This window comes from Quercus lobata, chromosome 1 (genome assembly GCF_001633185.2).
Source record: "Quercus lobata isolate SW786 chromosome 1, ValleyOak3.0 Primary Assembly, whole genome shotgun sequence".
Lineage (NCBI taxonomy): Eukaryota > Viridiplantae > Streptophyta > Magnoliopsida > Fagales > Fagaceae > Quercus > Quercus lobata.
The window spans coordinates 773,855-792,282 of NC_044904.1; the positions used below are offsets into that span (position 1 = coordinate 773,855).

Consider the following 18,428-nt stretch of genomic DNA (forward strand, 5'->3'; position numbering starts at 1 on the left):
TGTGACGCCAAATCTCATTTATAACAAATGCTTTCTATTCTACTCTCTCCTCTCTACTCTTCAGTGTACTCACCCAATTGGCCATTTGACCCAATGCACTTTCCTTTTCAGATTATGCGTGTTTTAGCTTATTGGTTGGGTTCACGGCACCTTATAAAAGTCCAGCTCACTCAATATAATAAGCTCTTGGTATGAACTTGTTGGAGAAGTTTAGAATTTTTTACTTCTATAAAAAGAAGGTTAAATGATATTTTTAGTGAATTCTACTTCTTTATCATTAGAAGTTGATTTAATTACAGACATTTTTCATTTTGAACTCACGCTTTTTCATCAAACTGAAAAATAATAATAATAATAAAATAAAAATTACATGCATATTCATTTTTCACCCATTTCACGGCTTGTTAATTTGTGCATTTTTAAGTAGGTTTTTTTATTCCAGCTTAAAAAGTCAGTTTATTTTATTATTCAACTTATTTTTGTTACATGAATGGGCCCTACTATATTTTTTGGTACTATTTATGGATCACACAGTACTATTTCATCTAATTTTTACCTTTATCTATAGTATTTTCAGTAAAAAAAATTTCAGTTTCAGCAAAATAAGCGAATTCTAAACAGACCTATAATAGGTAGAGAATGTTTATCCTTCATTGTTGCACAAATCAACCAATCATGAAATGAAATAAAAAGAAAAAAATAGTGTGAATGTGACATTTAAGTAGAGGTGTCAATTCGGGTTAGTGTGTCATGTTCATGTTGTGTTGAGATAGAGTTATTCAACTAAATAGCTCAACCCAAATCCAACTCATTTAATAATCATGTCATGATCTTTCAATCCTAACATGATCTGTTAATGAGGCAAGTTGTCATGACCCGACCCACTTGATATGCTTCATAAAGAGGTTGTGTTGAGTTGACATGAATGTGATACAACTCATTTTAACCCGCTTAATACCCCTACAGTCAAGGAAGTCAATATTTTATCAATACCAACCGTATCGAGAAAATATATTGTATCGGTCATTAAACTGGTACTGGTACGATCCTCTAAAATGTACTAGATTAAAAACCTGGTTGTGCCAGCCTATACTGCTTGTATGGGGGATATTTCCCTGTGATTCAATTAGTACAATTAAAAAAAAAATTATTAAAAAACATTTTATTTTAGCTAATATATTGGGTTAATGTACTTAGGCTAATATTTAGGTTTATAAATATGTAGATTTTAAGTTTTCTATTGATAAACATAAAATTTAAAAAATCATACTTACATAAATAAATACAAACACGCGTGCACACACACACACATATATATGTATGTATATGTATAAAAAAATAAAAAATATAGAAATATTAGTGTAAGGACTCGATTCGGGGCCTGGGCCCAACAGTTATGGGATTCTGGCCCAAAGAGTCTTAGACAATGAATTTATAAGTTGTGATGTGTCCATGGCTTCCCATTAATTGCTTTAATTTATTGATAGTCAATTTTGATTGTTAGAGCATAAAATGGTACTAAGAAAGTAAAACAAGATTTGAACTTCAATTATAAGTTTACAAAACACAGAAATCCTTACTGATTTGAAAGCAAAACAAAAACAAAACACAAAACACAAAACTTCTACTTAGCATTGCAAAACTAGAAAACATTTCCACATTCATGTCCTATGTAGCAAGCTTTGGTTGCCCCGGAATCCTTATCAACTCAAACTTGAATACAAGCTTGCCAAATTCTCCTCTTTCTTGTGTAAATTTATCCACAACATACAAGCCATCATAGACGTATATCCTGTTTTTTGAAGCCTCAGAACCTTCAATGCCTCGAATTAACCTTACATGAGTTCCGGCTTCCGTACTATTCTTCAAAGCAAGGTTTCCACGCTCAAGCTTCTGATCTTTTGGTTCACTTTTTCCAGCCCTTGGATTCCCACCTTGACCTATATAAACCAATACCTCAGGTGATCCCATGTAATTGGCATAACGTCTGGAAGCAACAATACTTGTGGCCAATTTTTGTTTACCCTTCATCATGTAATCAATACCATTCTGAAATTGACGATGAAGACCAATAACATTCAGTTCAGTAACAGGTCCTATCCGTTTGTCTACGTTAACCCATTTTCGTTCCCAGTGAAGATCCTTTGCCACTTCAATATAAGCAGCCCTGGTTGCCCCACTTTTGAAGTCAGACTCTGCGTTCATTTCTCTCATGCGCTTGCTCAACAACTCTTCTAAATAGATTCAAAGCCGCCTGTACTTTCTTTCAAGGACTATCAATAGGTTCGAAATACTTGGACCGAACTCTACGCTTTTGATTCACAACATCCTCATTTTGTTTGTACGTATAGCTCATGCTAGTTCTTTTGGAAGTTCCATCACATTCTCATCTGAAACCAATCGCTTGCATTCTTCCATGGGCTTCCTCTTCTTACCTAAAACACTGACATTAGAAGAAGCAGAAATTGATCGACCAAAGCTTGGCACTTTGTGCATATCCGTAGCTCTGCTATTAGGAGAATTAGGCTTATTGAATTTCGAAGCACTTTTATCACGCATTACAGTGGCATTACTATCTTTAGCTGCACTTGGAACACTCTGACGCACAAACGCACCACAAACTCTACTAGAGTTGGAGGAAGATCCAAAACCTCGTTATTTTGTAAGCATAGGGGGATTAAACAGACCCATCATGCGTTATAATTTGATTTTTCAAAGGATTTATAGGAACACATGTATAGAAGCAGAACCATATATCAGACAAAGATTACAACATCCATATCCATATAAAAATAATAATAATTTAAAGAGAAGCACAAACGTGTTTGTGCATTATAAACTAAGAGAACTTGCTACTCCACAAAGCAAAACATGAGCGAATAGACATCAAACATGTTGTAAATGCAAAAGCTATGATAGCAATTTGATTGATTGTGAAAAATATTATGGCTATAGGAAGATCTCAAATAATAATAATAAGATAGAAGAATTTAAAAATAAACACAACTACACAGAAGATAGAACACTATGAATTGACATGGTTCAGCAATAGACTACATTTGTTGGTAGCAAGGCATGAATTCACAAAGTGTTTGCACACCCAAAAAGTTCTCACAAAGTATTTTTTCCTTCAAAAAAAAGAAAATATAATATTTTTAAAAGCAAAAGACATCAAACATAGTATAATCACAAAAGCAAAATCTCTATATAGCCCAGATGATGATAAGAAACAACTCAAACAAATAACATAGAAACACAGAAAGAAATCACTTGTAATAGGATAAAAAGCACTTGCAAGTTGCAAGAAAGTTGCTCAATAATCAAATGGGTACGCTTACTTTACTTGCTACTTCAGAAACCTAAAATGAGTTGAATAGGTAGAGGGTAGTGAAGAAACAAGAAGCAAAGACTTGAAATGCTATGAATCTCAGAAAAAACACATTGTTTTGGTGAAAATTTGAGTCATGCAATGCAAAGATGGTCACTGAAAGTGAAAAGACTAAGAGCAGAGAGCATTGTATTTGTTTGCGTGTTATAGAGTGAAGGAAAATGTTGCGGGTCTGTGAAGAAGAATGTTGTGCGTTTTTCACTCTAGCTTGTTGCTATTTCTCTGTTTCTGTTTCTGGGAAAAGAGTGTGGTTCAGCTACGAACCACCCATATATCAATACTGTTATTTTCCAAGGAAATAGGCAGATAGATAGATACACAAGTCAACTAATTACTAGTTAGTACTATTAGTCTACTTGTTATCAAACCCAAAAAAAAAAAACCCAAAAAAAAAAAAAAAAAAAAAAGTACTACTAGTCTACTATACTACATTTGGATCAGATTATAAGTGGTTAGTATGCTGGAGTTTCATAAGTAGAGAAATAAAGCTTTTTCATTGTTTATTAGTTAAGTTGTTACACAATCTAAACTACACATGTTTTATGGTGAATAGCCAAATGGCATAATACAAAAATATATATTTGGTATCTCTTAAAGGCCTTTTAAATTTGTTTGATGAGTGGTAAACAATCTGAGCTACACATCTATCTTATTGTGAATAGATAGATGCGGCCTTCCAGCATCAATGTTAACGGACTAATTAAACCATACAAAAGAAGCACAAGAAAAAAAATACAAAGCTAGAACTCCCAATAAGTTAGTTTGCCAAAGGAACAAAGGCATCATTCATTGCCGTAAAATATTTCTTAAAGAAAAAAAATACGGACTAATTAAAGTCAATACCCCCACCTAATTACTGTCCCCAAAAGAAGCAATCTTATTAACAATTTCTATGATAATATCAACACCAGTGCTTCTCAGAGAAGATACGTGGCGTAAAAGCTCTTCCACAGCATTTGCCAAAGGAACAATAGCATCATTCATTGCTGTAACATATTTCTTACTGGTGAAAATGTCAACAAGAAACCGTAATGCTGAAGCTTCCTTCACTGCCTCTAAGCCTTTGGCATTAAGGCAAATGGCCCCAAGACCATTAGGAACACATGTTAGAGCCTTTGACGAAGGCAGTATACCAGCTACCTCCGATGATAAAAAGGCAGCTGGAAGACCCAAATCATCCAGAGCAGGAAAACATGTTGGGTCTTTGTGGATTATCTCACTCATAACAGTCACAGCTGAATGATAAATGTCACCTCCCAATTTATCTACATTGCCAAATATCAGTGACAGTGTAGCAGGTAAAGAACTTTCATGGGAATGTTGGGATCTAGTAGAGTTGCCAGGGGCATAGGCGGCAGACCCAAGTGCCTCCAGTGAAACCTTAATAAGCCTTTTCTGGGAGTACAACTGATCATCACCGTGTCTTGAGCTCTCACCAATGATCATTGAATTATCACTAGGTGGGATTTTCAGTCATCCTACTCTGTTCCATCTAATGATCACCCTACAAACAAGTGACAATTACTATTTGTTCTGTTTGTCACTTGTTTTGAAGAATAGACGTTTATGGATTCTCATTAGAGGTTGAAATCAATCATAATTCTGTGTATTATGACCAGGCCAACGGTGTTTCACCTTATTCTGATTCAAAGTAGAGTTTATTCTTTTCTAAAAGCTTCACTCTATTGTTGCAAATAATATAAGTATGACCATTGTTTCATGGTCATGATAGTATGCTTCCAAAACATGATATTATTGAAATTTAAAGCACCCAATAATATCCTGAGCTTTTAGAACCAAACACTATTAGAAATTTGAATATAAATTCAAAAATTAATGCTAGCCAATCACACTACTTTATTGCAATATACATTAAGTACTACAACGATGTACAAAGAAACATAGACTAAATTTTATTATCAAAGAAACAGAAAATAAAAATTGACACACATTACAGATGCGTACAGCTCCAAGGTCGATTTTTTTTTTGATTCTGTCATTTCTTCTCCCATAATTGAATTTGCAAACCACTTAGCCTGACTCTTATGGGAACATCGACGAGCTACCATTTTTATTAATACCCCTTTGCACATAGCTGCATCTTATGGGAACATCCAATTTGGCCTAGAGCTAATGAATTTAAAGCCTTCATTTGCTCGGAAACTAAATCCAAACGGTTTTAGTCCCATTCACTTTGCTCTACAAAATGGGCATATTGAGTTGGTGCGTCAGCTTCTACAACTTGATGGGGACCTTGTTCGTGTCAAAGGAAGGGAGCGGCTAACTCCTTTGCATTACGTAGTAGAAAGTGGTCAGCACCTTGATCTATAGGAAGAATTTTTATTGGTCTGCCCTAATTCTGTTACAGATGTGACTGTGCAAAACGAGACAGCTTTGCATATTGCCCTTAAAAATGACAAGCTCGAGGCATTTGAATTCTTAGTGACATGGCTTGGAGTAATTATTTATAAAAATGCTAAATTGTATCAAAGAACAGTCTTGAACTGGAAGGACAACGACGGCAATACTGTGTTGCACATTGCAGTAGCAAAAAATCAAACTCAGGCAAGCTCTCTCTCCATTAACGTCTACTAAGTATTATATTAGCAAAAAGGAAAACATCTACTAGGTCTATCCTTGGTCTGGAACCCCAAGACCTAGTAGATGTTTTCCTTTTTGATAATATAATTCTTAGTAGACGTTAATGGAGAGAGAGTTTGCCTGAGTTTTATTTTTTGATACTGCAATGTGCAACACAGTATTGCCTTCGTTGTCCTTCCAGTTCAAGACTGTTCTTTGATACAATTTAGCATTTTTATAAACAATTACTCCAAGCCATGTTACTAAGAATTCAAACGCCCCGAGCTTGTCATTTTTAAGGGCAATATGCAAAGCTGTCTCGTTTCGCACTGTCACATCTATAACAGAATTAGGACAGACCAATAAAAATTCTTCCAATAGATCAAGGTGCTCACCACTTCCTACTACGTAATGTAAAGGAGTTAGCCGCTCCCTTCCTTTGACACGAACAAGGTCCCCATCAAGTTGTAGAAGCTGACGCACCAACTCAATATGCCCATTTTGTAGAGCAAGGTGAATGGGACTAAAACCGTTTGGATTTAGTTTCCGAGCAAATGAAGGTTTTAAATTCATTAGCTCTAGGGCAAATTGGATGTTACCATAAGATGCAGCTATGTGCAAAGGGGTATTAATAAACGACAAATCTGGAACCCCAAGTGAGTAAGTGACACACAACCTGCATAATGTAAATACTTAAGTATCGTCCTTGGTCTGTCCTTAATCCAAATGCATAAACTTCTTTTTCTTTTATAATTTTTTAACAAAAATTATAATTAAAGAAGTAAAAAGAAAAAAATGATCATTATGTATTACATGCAATTGTAAATTAAGACAATGAATCATTAAAAAAAAAATAAGACAAATATTTTTATATATTGCCCGTACGTGACGGAAGTGTACATACTCCCTAAAATTTTAAACATTTAAAAATATTATATTTAGATATAAAAGCTTTTAAATTGTTTTAAGACCACGCTTTATACCTAGACCGGTTGTTTGTCAGTTTTAGTCAGTTGTGTTGCACAAAAAATGGTGGTGGTAGAATTTATGCTAGTGTGCCAAGTGTGTGGTGGTGGATAAGAATCATAAGAGAGATACCTTGGGAGGTAGCTAACTCAGCGTCAACGTGCGAAGGGAGCACTCTATTATCATGATAGTAACAGTCACCGCGCCACACCGCTTCGAAACACACATTAAGGGCTCCACGTGTACGGCTGTAGATCCCACACCGCTTCAGCACATGGCGTAGCGGTACACCGCGCCACACCGAAGTGGAGACCCCCGCGGCTCCCCAGTTGGAACCGATTGTCTGTGTCACCATGTTCTGCTCCTTCCGTCTGTTACCGGCGCAGACTAGAGTGACTGGTATTTCCCGGTTCGGGAACTCGGTGGTCCATGGTGAACCGGGTCGGTTTGTTGACGAGTCCGGTTACTTCGACGGTCCAGGTCTCCCACTAATTTCCTTTGGGGACCGGGCCGTGGTTGCGAACGTAGTGGAGTGGAGTGGAGCCGGAGTGCATGAGCCGAGTAAGTGGCGGCTCGGAGTTGAGGCGGACCATGGTAGAGTTGCGCTGCACCCAATTGTCTGACGTGGCCTCATCTCGTTGGTCCAAGATCGACGGCTCTAATTCGCTGTCCCCTTTCTGCACCAATTCCCAGAAATCGTTCTCATCTCCGTCCTCGCTTGACGAATCTAGCTCCGTTATGATGGCTTTGTTGGGACGCGTGATCTCCGAAATGGACGGTTACGATCTGGCGTGTCGGAACGGTGGTTATTTTGAACGGATTTGAATGTGCGAACGACGCCGTTTATGGCGGGTTCCATATGAGTGAACCGGCGGTTGTCATTGAAAAGAGGGAGAGAAAACGAGATCAGAAGAAAGAAAAGAGAGAGAGAGAGAACAAGAGATGAACAAGAGAGCACAACCTGAACCCTCTTTCTGAAACTGTTAAGTGTGTGAGGAAGAAGACGGAGAAGCAAAGCCATTTTATAATTGCTTAATGCTGAGTGACGTCTTTCTTTTTCTTTTTCTTTTTCTTTTTATAGTAAGGAATCTTTCTCTTCCACTTTTTCTATTTGCAGTAAAAGAAAAAGATTAATAATAAAAATAAAGCGAAAGAGAAGAATAAAAAGGAGAGTCTTGGGGTGTTTGGTGGGTGTTTTTAAACAACAATTTTTAATTTTTAAATAATATTTTACGTATTTTTATACATTTTTTTACCTACACGTATTTTCACATAAATTTTTAAATAATAATTTTCAGTTTTTAAACACATATATCAAACAAGCCCTTAACATTTCGGTTTGTATAAGCCAAAACGGTCTTTGTCTTTCTTTTTTTTTCTTTTCCTTTTTCCTTTTTTCTATTTATAGTAAGAAATCTTTTCCTTTTACTTTTTCCATTTGCAGTACCTTCAAACGGTGTGTTTGAGTTGAAAAGTTGAGTCCCCACTCCACCGTATGTGAGAGAGATACTGAGATTCCAGTTGCTTACAGGGCGGCATAATAGGTGATGCAATCATAAGTTCTTAAATAAAAGAAGACCTCTCTTTGTAAAAAAAATTATATATAATATATTTATCTATATATTTTAATTAAAAAAATATTTTAAGCACTTTTATTGGTCAATAAAACATATTAAAAAGACCCCACTGTATCTTAAAATGCAAAAAATTAAAATGAGAAAAAGCAAAAAATAGTCAAAACTCGGCCCCTCTTTGGACCTTTTTCTGTCCCTCTTTGGACCCTTTTCTGCTATGATAATTGATAGGACACGATTTTTGCTAGGATGATAGTAGTGGAGTAGATAATTGATATGATAGTAGTGGAGTAGATAATTGATAGGACACGGTTTTTGCTAGGATGATTGTAGTGGAGTAGATAATTGATAGGACACGGTTTTTGCTAGGATGATAGTAGTGGAGTAGATAATTGATACATGCTTTTTTGCCCCTCTTTGAACCCTTTTTTGCTATGATAACTGATAGGACACGGTTTTTGCTAGGATGATAGTAGTGGAGTACATGCTTTTCTGCCACTTTTTGAACCATTTTCTGCTATGATAATTGATAGGACACGGTTTTTGCTAGGATGATAGTAGTGGAGTAGATAATTGATACATTTATGCCCCTCTTTGAACCCTTTTCTGCTATGATGATTGATAGGACACGGTTTTTGCTAGGATGATAGTAGTGGAGTACATGCTGGACAGTTTCTCACTTTTTTTTATAAGAGTACAACCCATAGTCATTTTATTTCATTTTTTTGACAAAAGTGATAGACAGCCCACAGTTATAACTTACACGGTTTCTCACTTCTTTTCTTTTTCCTTTTTTTTTTCTTTTTGATTTTTTTTGATTTTTTTTATTTGACACTTTATCTATTATTAGAAATTATTATATCAATTAATAATTTAATGTGTATCGTATCAACTCATTTGTATTATAGTGACACTAATTTATTAAAAAATATATTAAATTAATTTTTATTTGTGCAGGTTTAGACTTTAATGTGGTCACTGCTTTAAAAAAATTGCAATAACTAGGTTATATTGTTTTATACTTTAAATTTTATTTTTAGTTAAATTATCATTTTTAATTATAAATTGTGTTTTATTTATCTATAAATATATTCTCATTATAAATGCCTACTAGAAAATTGTAAGGACTGAATTTGAATTGGACCCAATCCAGGATCGGGTTTTAACCCAACGAGCCCAAACAATGAATTTGTAGAGCGTGAGTGAAAGAACTAGTTCTATTCAAGAATAAAGACAATAACAGTTATTGATTTAAGAGAATCAAACACAAGTAAGATCATAAAATCTGTCCTCGGCAGGGCCAGCGAAGCTATATTATAATGTCTTGTTGATGAACAAAGTTACAAGAGTTCAAAGTATTATTCATGGAGACGTGTTGGCTATTAGATGGAGAAGGGCAACATGGAGACGTGTTGTGTGTAAAGATGGGGGTTTGTGTAATTTATTGCCCATATCATCTTTTCTCCTTAGTTTTCCTCCCAAAAATTTTGTGGGCTTGGAGGGAAAATTTTCTACACCATTTTCTTTTCCTCTTGTTTTCTCTCCTGAACCAAACAAGGGAAAATTTTATTTTCCACCATATTTTTCTCTTCTTCTTTTTCATCCTTCCTGTTTTCACCCCAACCAAACTGGCCTTAACCTTGGGCTTTTGAAAAAAAAAAATCTTAGTATGAGTGTACACAAAGAAAAATTTCACATTTGCCCCAAAATATGCAATCTTGGCTCCCTCCCTCCAAAAAAATTATAAATTGGCCTATGATATCCAAGAGTATATGTTCTATTCTATCCCTTTTGCCCAGTTGCCTGAAGAATAATTACAATAACTTTTGGAAAATAACAAAAAATGGTCCAAAGAAACCCAATTGTCCAAAAAATAATATGAATTACCTGCAGACAAAGAAACCCAATTGCCCCCAAAAAAACATTAATTACCTATAGACAAACTAATATTGACAACAAAAGTAAAGCACAAATTTGGCATTATCAAATTCAAATGCATGAATTTTAGTTCACATGGTGTGAACTGTGAAGTGCTTAATGTTATATTTTTTAAGTTACTTTTTAAAAGGTTTTTAGTTGTATTTGCTGTAATAATGATGTTTATTTTTTTTATTAAAAAAAATTATATAATGAGTTTGCTGTGATATATTGTTTGGTAATGTTACTTTTTAAGAAATGAGAGAAATTTGTCAATCTTAATGTCAAAATATTAGTTAAATGGTTAGGTAGATGTAGGATAAATTCCTTATAATTAATTATTGTTGCCTTTTTTTTTTTTTTTTTTTTTTTTTTTTTTTTTTTTAAGATCATGGAAAAATAATGTTCTATTTTGATTTTTTCTATATAGAAAAAATCAAAATAATTTAGAAGCTCATATTGAAAATGCAGTATTGTCAACATCTAGTTTGATATCCTAATTTCTAAAATCCATAAAATAAAATTTTGAAAAATCACCATATATAAAATTGGTAATAGTTCATTATAGAATAATGTAGAATTACCACAAATATATTATGATGTTAATTAACAGAATGCAATTGAACAAGCTTATGTTAAGTTTGGTCTATACCAAATTTTTTTTTTATACTTTGGCCCCCTCATTTTCAAATCCTGGTTCAGTTCTTGCGTGTTAAGGAATTGAAAATGAATGCTTTCTATTCCACTTTCTCTTGTCGGAAATGAAAATAAATGAATACTTTATATTACACTCTCTTTTGTCAGAAATAAAAATGAATGTTTTCTATTCCACTCTCTCTTGTCTGTAATCACTCTCTTTGGGTTAAGCACCTTAAAAGTCCAGCCCACACCATTTAATAGCTCTCGGTCTAAGCTTGGACAATTCTATTTCCATTTATGGTAGGTTACGTGATATTTTATGTTTAAGTGACCTTCTTTGGGATGGTGTGCGCCGTAGTGGGAGAAAAAGAAGAAAAAGGAGCAAAGATACAATGTATTTTTTTTTTTGGGATACCATTCAGAAAGAAAAGTTACAAAAAGTCTTGGTTGACCATACAGTGATGAATTGGCATAGTGGTTGCCAACTTAGCTAGGTTACTGACATAGCTGTTTACAATTCTTGGGACATAGATAGAGTGAAAGTAGACATCATTTCGGGCTAAGGAAGCCCAGTCAGATAACAAAACTCTCTCCTGCCAGCTGGGAGGCCAAAAACCATTTGTGACATTTACAGCTCTCTTACCACCACATAAGAACAAAAAGTGGTTGAATCCCAAGCTCCAAGCCTTAACTGCTGCCTCGATCGTTGCTTCCTGAATGGCTATAGAGATTAACTTCCCTGTGTAACTGGTAATCCGCTGCAAAACCTCAACTCCTTGAATTCTCTTAGCTTCATAGGCAAGTCCAGTCCGATTATGCCTCTTCTCTCTAACAGTTGCAACTTCAATGATAAGCTGCCAGGGACCACCATCTTTAATGAGAGAGAGAGAGAGATACAATGTATGAGAGCAAAGAAAAGTAATGAATTTTTTCTTTTAACATTGAAACATATAAGGTGAAAGACAAATTTGGGGTTGTATCCAAAGTGAGCGAAACTCTCCAGTGAATTTATGTTAATTTCTAAAGAAAAGATATTATTATATTTGGTGTAAATCTCAAATTAAGAATAAACTTGAAATAAAACTTGAAAATAAGTTGTAATAGATTTTTTAACAGTGGATTTATTTGAAGTTTGTTTCAAGGTTTTCTCTTAAATAAGTTTCCACATAAATTTATGTGTTCTGGTACATAATTGATATCTTAGTTTGATAATTTTGGTGATAATATATTTTTAATGATTAATTTTCTTAATTGACATCGTACCTAAATTTGTGCTTATTATTGTTTGAGTAATATATTTTTTTTTTTTATGAACTAGTTTGGGTAATATATAGTCACAATAGTTGAGTGGACAATTTTAGGTGTCAACTCACAATAACATTACTTATTTATCTACTCATCTAAATTTTTGTGTTCTTATGTATTATTGATATTTTAACTTGGTAATTTTGGTGATAACTTATTTTTTTATTTTTTTATTGTAATTGGTTAAAATTCTTAATTAATTGTCTTAATTCACATCATACCTAGCTAAACCGGAGTTGTACTTATCATTCTTTAAGTAATGTATAGTCACAATAGTTGAGTTAAGAAGTTTACTTGAAGAGCAATTCCATCCGTGTAAAGAGAAAAATGGGTAGAATTTCATAGTTTTACCTAAAATGACTTATATAAATTCATGTATAATTGTGTAAATTTATAAGTTTGTTATAGTAACCGTGTAAATTCACACTGATACTATTCATTTTGCATTTCATTGTTTATCCATTTTTTACGTATCTCAAGGATGAATAAAAAAAAGTAAATGATGATGATTGTATGTGAAGAAAGAGACACAATTAAAAAAAAAAAAAACTTTAATATTTTAATGAAATAAAGTAGAAATAGATGTGAGTTAAAAAGTATTGTAAAAATAATTATGGTGTTTAAGCACTAAAAATTATTATTTAAATAACAATACCAAACAAGTTGTAATATAAAGTGTTTTAAAAAATAAGTATATAAAATAGAAAAATTATATTTCTATTGAAAATAAGAAGGAATTTTATTTTTTCACACCAAGTGTCATTTCACAGTAACATTACCTTTTTAATCTCCCAATAACAGATTCACTCGTTAGCATTTTCTTTAAAATAAAAAAGAATTTTATTTTTTCACACCAAGTATCATTTCACAGTAACAATACTTTTTTAATCTCTTAGTAACAAATTATCGGTGGAGTTTTTATTTGTGCCAATGGACTTTTTTCCCCCTCTTATTGCGAGCCCATAAATGATAAACCTTCATGAATTAATTTTAAAAACAAAAAATATCAGGCAAAGATTACAACAACATATCCATTTAGAAGAATTAACATTTAAAAAAACAAAAAACACAAACATGTTTATGCATATAAAAAGAAACAACTTGTTACTTCACAGACCAAAACATGAGTGAATAGGCAACAAACATATCAATCACAAAAAAAAAAAAAAAAAAAAAAAAAAAAAAAAACGCATCTTTAACGGAATATTAATTACCCAGAAAAAAAATTAACATTTTAAGCAAAAGATATCAAACATATAACAATCACAAAAAGAAATCTCTATTTACTAGATAATCATAAAAAGAAACAACTAATATAGAGATACACAAAGAAAACTACGTAATAACTAATAGGATAATAAAAGCACTCACAAGAAATTGCTCAATGGCCAAATGGGAAGTCTAATTATAATTAATATCGCATAAATTCATCAAATTTTTATTTTTTACAACACTCTCTGTTTATCACATAGATATGTCGGTAAAAAAAAATGGTATTGTTTGTTTTGATTTGGGAGTTGTGTTAGGATCACCAAAAATAGTACAATTTTGCGACACGTAAAGTTGTAATGACCCAGCATTTTCCTTTGGCGCAAAGATAAGCACTAAAAAGGCTATGAGAATTGTGATAAGAGTCTATAGAAAGCATTGTTTGATAGTGATATTAATTATAAGGATTTTACTAATGTGTGCCCATATCACTATAAGGATTTTACTAATGTGTGCCCTAAGGGCACACATTAATTTCCATTTTTGGAAAAAATTGTCTTGAGCATTGAAAAAGTAATGACAGTTTTTTTAATTCCCAAGAAAATGTTTCAAAAAATAGAAAGTTTAATGTGTGCCCTTAGGGCATACATTAACCAGACCCTAATTATAATTAGATTTTGTGACACGTAAAGTTGTGTAGAGCAACCACATCAGTCCGTCTATTTTACACATCCATTTTTACACTAAAAACCTACTTTTTCTATTTTACACATTCACTTTTACAAAACACCCACACCAGTTCATCTATTTTATCACCTCTTTTATTTAAATAATCAATTTTCTTAATTTTTTTATTATTTCCTCAACCAACCCTTTTATTATACACGCACGCTCTCTCTCTCTCTCACCCCATTTTTTCTGATACAGCTCTCTCTCTCTCTTTACCCATCTGTCTACCCATAACCCATCTCTATACCCAAATCGGAATCAACTCTCCCTCTTGGTCTATACCGATCCACAGCTCCCTAGCTCCGATCATCTCTATACCCAAATCTGAATCAACTCTCCCTCTCGGTCTATACTGATCCACAGCTCCGATTCCCAACTCCCTAGCTCCGATCATCTCTATATCGATCTCCCTTTCTGAATCAATTTTTTGAATCATCTCTATACCGATCTCCCTAGCTCCGATCCACAAGTCCGATCAAGCAAGCACCGATCTCCCTAACTCCGATCCACAAGCACCGATCAGTTAGTGTATCTCCTTAGCTCCAATCAGGCAAGACTTATACCCACGAGCTCCGATCAAGTGAGACCCACGAGTTCCGATCGTTCCAGTCAAGTACCGATTGTTCTGATAAGCACCGATCTCTCTTTGTTGTTTGTCCATTTGGGTTTGTTCGTGTGTGGGTGTGTTTGTGTATCTCTTTTTTTTTTTTTTTTTTTTTTTTTTTTTTTTTCACTTTTGAGCAAGTGTATCTCTATGTTGATCTGTCTGTGGATGTGTTTGGGTTAATTTTCTGTTGCGTTTGGTTAATACTCTGTGCTAGATTGCGGTGTTTGGTGGTGGCGCTGGGTTTGGTGGTTGGGTGGTTATTCTAGCGCGCTGGGTTGTTGTAATGGTTGGGAAGAGAAGTAGTTTGATAGAAGAGAGAGAAAATAAAATAAAAAAATCGTTTACACGGTGAACAGTAATCGTGTATATATGCACGGTTACTATTTATTTTGTAAGATATCATGTATATTTAGACATTTTTACATGAATTGATGTGGAAGAATTTTGAGATAAAATATGTAAATTGAAACACTTTTTATATTTTAAATGAGTATCTATAAACTGATGTAGATGCTCTTCAAACCGTAAAAAATAGCACAACTTTATGACACGTAAAGTTGTGCCGTTTTTGATGAATCCCAACATTTTCCTTTAGCTTAGGGGTCATGCAAAGATAAGCACCGAAAAGGGCGTGAGAATTGTGATAAGACTCTGCAGAAAGTATTGTTTGATAGTGATGTCTGTTGAAGGTGATTGAAATATTAATTGAATACCTGTTCAGATTCTTCGCTTATACTAAATTTTTTACCCTCTTTTTGCGAGCCCCTGATGAACCTTCATCAATCATTGATTTTGCTATGAGTTGTGTTACACTTACTTTGATCTTTTAATTAAAAAATCATTTATATATATATAAATATATATTTTTTTTCACTTTTTGCCAAGTGTGTTTTAGGCTTTAGCCTTGCTATTGTGTTTATATTTTTCATGAACTTATCGTTTCGTACATAATATATAAATGAAATGGAAAAAAGCCATCATTTTCTGTCATGCATTTAATCCCAATTCCCAAGTTAATTTTTTATCCGACTTAATTGTTATTTTTGAATAACTCCCCAGTTTTTTTTTTTCCTATAACTATACAAAGTTAATAATTGGATGTATAATATATACATATTTATTTTTATATACCATACCTATATAATTTAATTTCAATGATTCATTGATGATTATAAAATACAAACTATTAATTATAATTAGACTTTGTGACACGTAAAGTTGTGTTAGGACCATAAAATATAGCACAAATGAATCCCAACATTTTCCTTTAGCTTAGGGGTCATGCAAAGATAAGCACTGAAAAGGGCGTGAGAATTGTGATAAGACTCTGCAGAAAGCATTGTTTGATAGTGATGTCTGTCAAAGGTGATTGAAATATTAATTGAATACATGTTCAGATTCTTTGCTTATACTAAATTTTTTACCCTCTTTTTGCGAGCCCCTGATGAACCTTCATCAATCATTGATTTTGCTATGAGTTGTGTTACACTTATCTTGATCTTTTAATTAAAAAATCATTTATATAAATATATATATATATATATATATTTTTTTTTTTCACTTTTTGCCAAGTGTGTTTTAGCCTTGCTATTGTGTTTATATTTTTCATGAACTTATCGTTACGTACATAATATATAAATGAAATGGAAAAAAGCTATCATTTTCTGTCATGTATTTAATCCCAATTCCCAAGTTAATTTTTTATCCGACTTAATTATTATTTTTGAATAACTCCCCAGTTTTTTTTTTTTTTTCCTATAACTATACAAATTACAAAGTTAATAATTGGATCTATAATATATACATATTTTTTTTCTATATACCATACCTATATAATTTAATTTTAACGGTTCATTGATGATTATAAAATACAAACTATTAAATAAGATTAGCCTCATCACATGCACTCCGCATGTGCAATGAGACTCTTTTTTATCATTTTGAATTTAACATAATTTTTCAATTTGAATTTATTTATTGTTAATGAAGTTACATAGAATGAATTTTTGAGAAATTTAAATTTAGGATTTGAAAATGAATAAACTGTTGAGTTTAGTGTGTGTTAATTTTTAGGAAAAAATGTATTAAACGTGCATAAGATATATTCAAATAGAGAATGTGCTAATTTTTAGAAAAAAAAAATTTTATCTGATTTTTTTTTTTTTTTATAAATTTTGTTGAATTACAATTTTAGAAGTATTTTTGACATTTTATAAAGTCATAACTAATTTTGTAAATTTTCTTAATATATAAAGAAGATAATATCCTATATAAAAAATAAAGTCCTCCTTAGTTCACCTTAAAAGCAAGTTAAGAATTCACAGTTCAATGGTATAACTTACTCCCCTCAACTAAAACTTTATCCTTATTAAATGGATAAAATTTGACTCCAAGTTACCAATAATCATTAAAAAAAATTAATATTATTTCATATTTTTAAATCTAATGGTTGGATTGTATATTCTTTATGTTTTTAACACGTACGATAAATTTTTTTCAAATTGGATATTATTTAATATTTGATCCATAAATTTATTTTTTATACATAATTTTATACAAAAAAAAAATATAAATTTAAACATTTGCGGATAACATAACTAATGATCTTTGATTTTTTAAAAATTTTACAAACATAAAAGATATGAGAAAAAAAAAAATGTAATTCAATAATGAATTTGTCAAAATTCACATATAATAAAAAAAAAAAAAAAAAAGCAAACTTTGTCCTTATTAAATTATAAGAAAAGAATAAAAAAATGAGAATAAATCTTTATTCAATTCAATTCTATTCATTTCAAGGCATTCAACACTTCAGGTATATATATATATATATATATATATATATTTTTTTTTTTTTTTTTTCTGTGGTATGTTTTAGTTTTTAAAACTTATTTTATACATTTTCCTAATTTTTCACTCAAAAAATACTTTTTTTTTTCCTAAGCTAGAAAATGTGTTTGATTTAAATAAAAAATAGTTTGGAAAAAATTACATTTTAAAAGGTGTAAGTAACTAAACCCTAAACTTTCAAAAAGTAACAAATTGAACAGTATAGTTTCAAAGGTAATCAAGTACAAATCAAACACTTAGTACTATTAAGTCTAAAACACAATGTTATTTCACTTATATGAGTTGAAGTTTAATTTTGACATTTGAAATTATAAGATTTTATCTTTTTATTTTTTAAACTTTAGGGATTAATTTAGTATTTTGAAAATTATAAGTTTTAATTTGTTACCCTCTTCAACAATCAACTATAAATTTTAAAACTTTCAAACCTTTTATGAAAAAGGTTTTAAAATTATAGATCAGACGCTTGTGAGAAAGAAAAGGATAGCCGATACTAGAATAAAAAATTAACTGAAAAAGAGGAAAAAGAAAGAAGTCAAAGGTGCAACCACTTCTCAAGTTCTACAACCTAGTTCAATGGTGAATGGTAAGTTCAATTCTATTATTTGAAATATTTTTTTTTTCTTAGTTTTACCTGTTGATTTTAACCCTTTGATTCTATTCC

The 18,428-nt window shown here is 32.2% G+C and overlaps 1 protein-coding gene and 1 long non-coding RNA gene across 2 annotated transcripts; both read right to left on the minus strand.

Annotated features, from left to right (window-relative positions):
- Positions 1 to 2,352: 2,352 nt before the first annotated feature.
- On the minus strand, positions 2,353 to 4,834 carry LOC115993026 (E3 ubiquitin-protein ligase UPL2-like). The gene is made up of 2 exons (XM_031117296.1): positions 4,246 to 4,834; positions 2,353 to 2,651 (listed from the first exon to the last, which is right to left on the minus strand). The coding sequence occupies exons 1-2, from the start codon at positions 4,832 to 4,834 to the stop codon at positions 2,353 to 2,355; spliced, it is 888 nt and encodes a 295-aa protein (XP_030973156.1).
- A 375-nt stretch (positions 4,835 to 5,209) lies between these two features.
- On the minus strand, positions 5,210 to 7,962 carry LOC115970079. The gene is made up of 2 exons (XR_004087120.1): positions 7,067 to 7,962; positions 5,210 to 6,644 (listed from the first exon to the last, which is right to left on the minus strand). It is a non-coding gene; the product is annotated as an uncharacterized LOC115970079 (long non-coding RNA).
- Positions 7,963 to 18,428: the final 10,466 nt, after the last annotated feature.

What these genes read in the sequence shown, in the direction of transcription:
- LOC115993026 (XM_031117296.1), bottom strand. Translation starts at nt 4,834, where the DNA reads ATGATCATTGGTGAGAGCTCAAGACACGGTGATGATCAGTTGTACTCC. An exon ending in GATTGCTTCTTTTGGGGACA is followed by an intron (nt 2,652 to 4,245) that starts GTAATTAGGTGG and finishes CAAAATAACGAG; the next exon opens with GTTTTGGATCTTCCTCCAAC.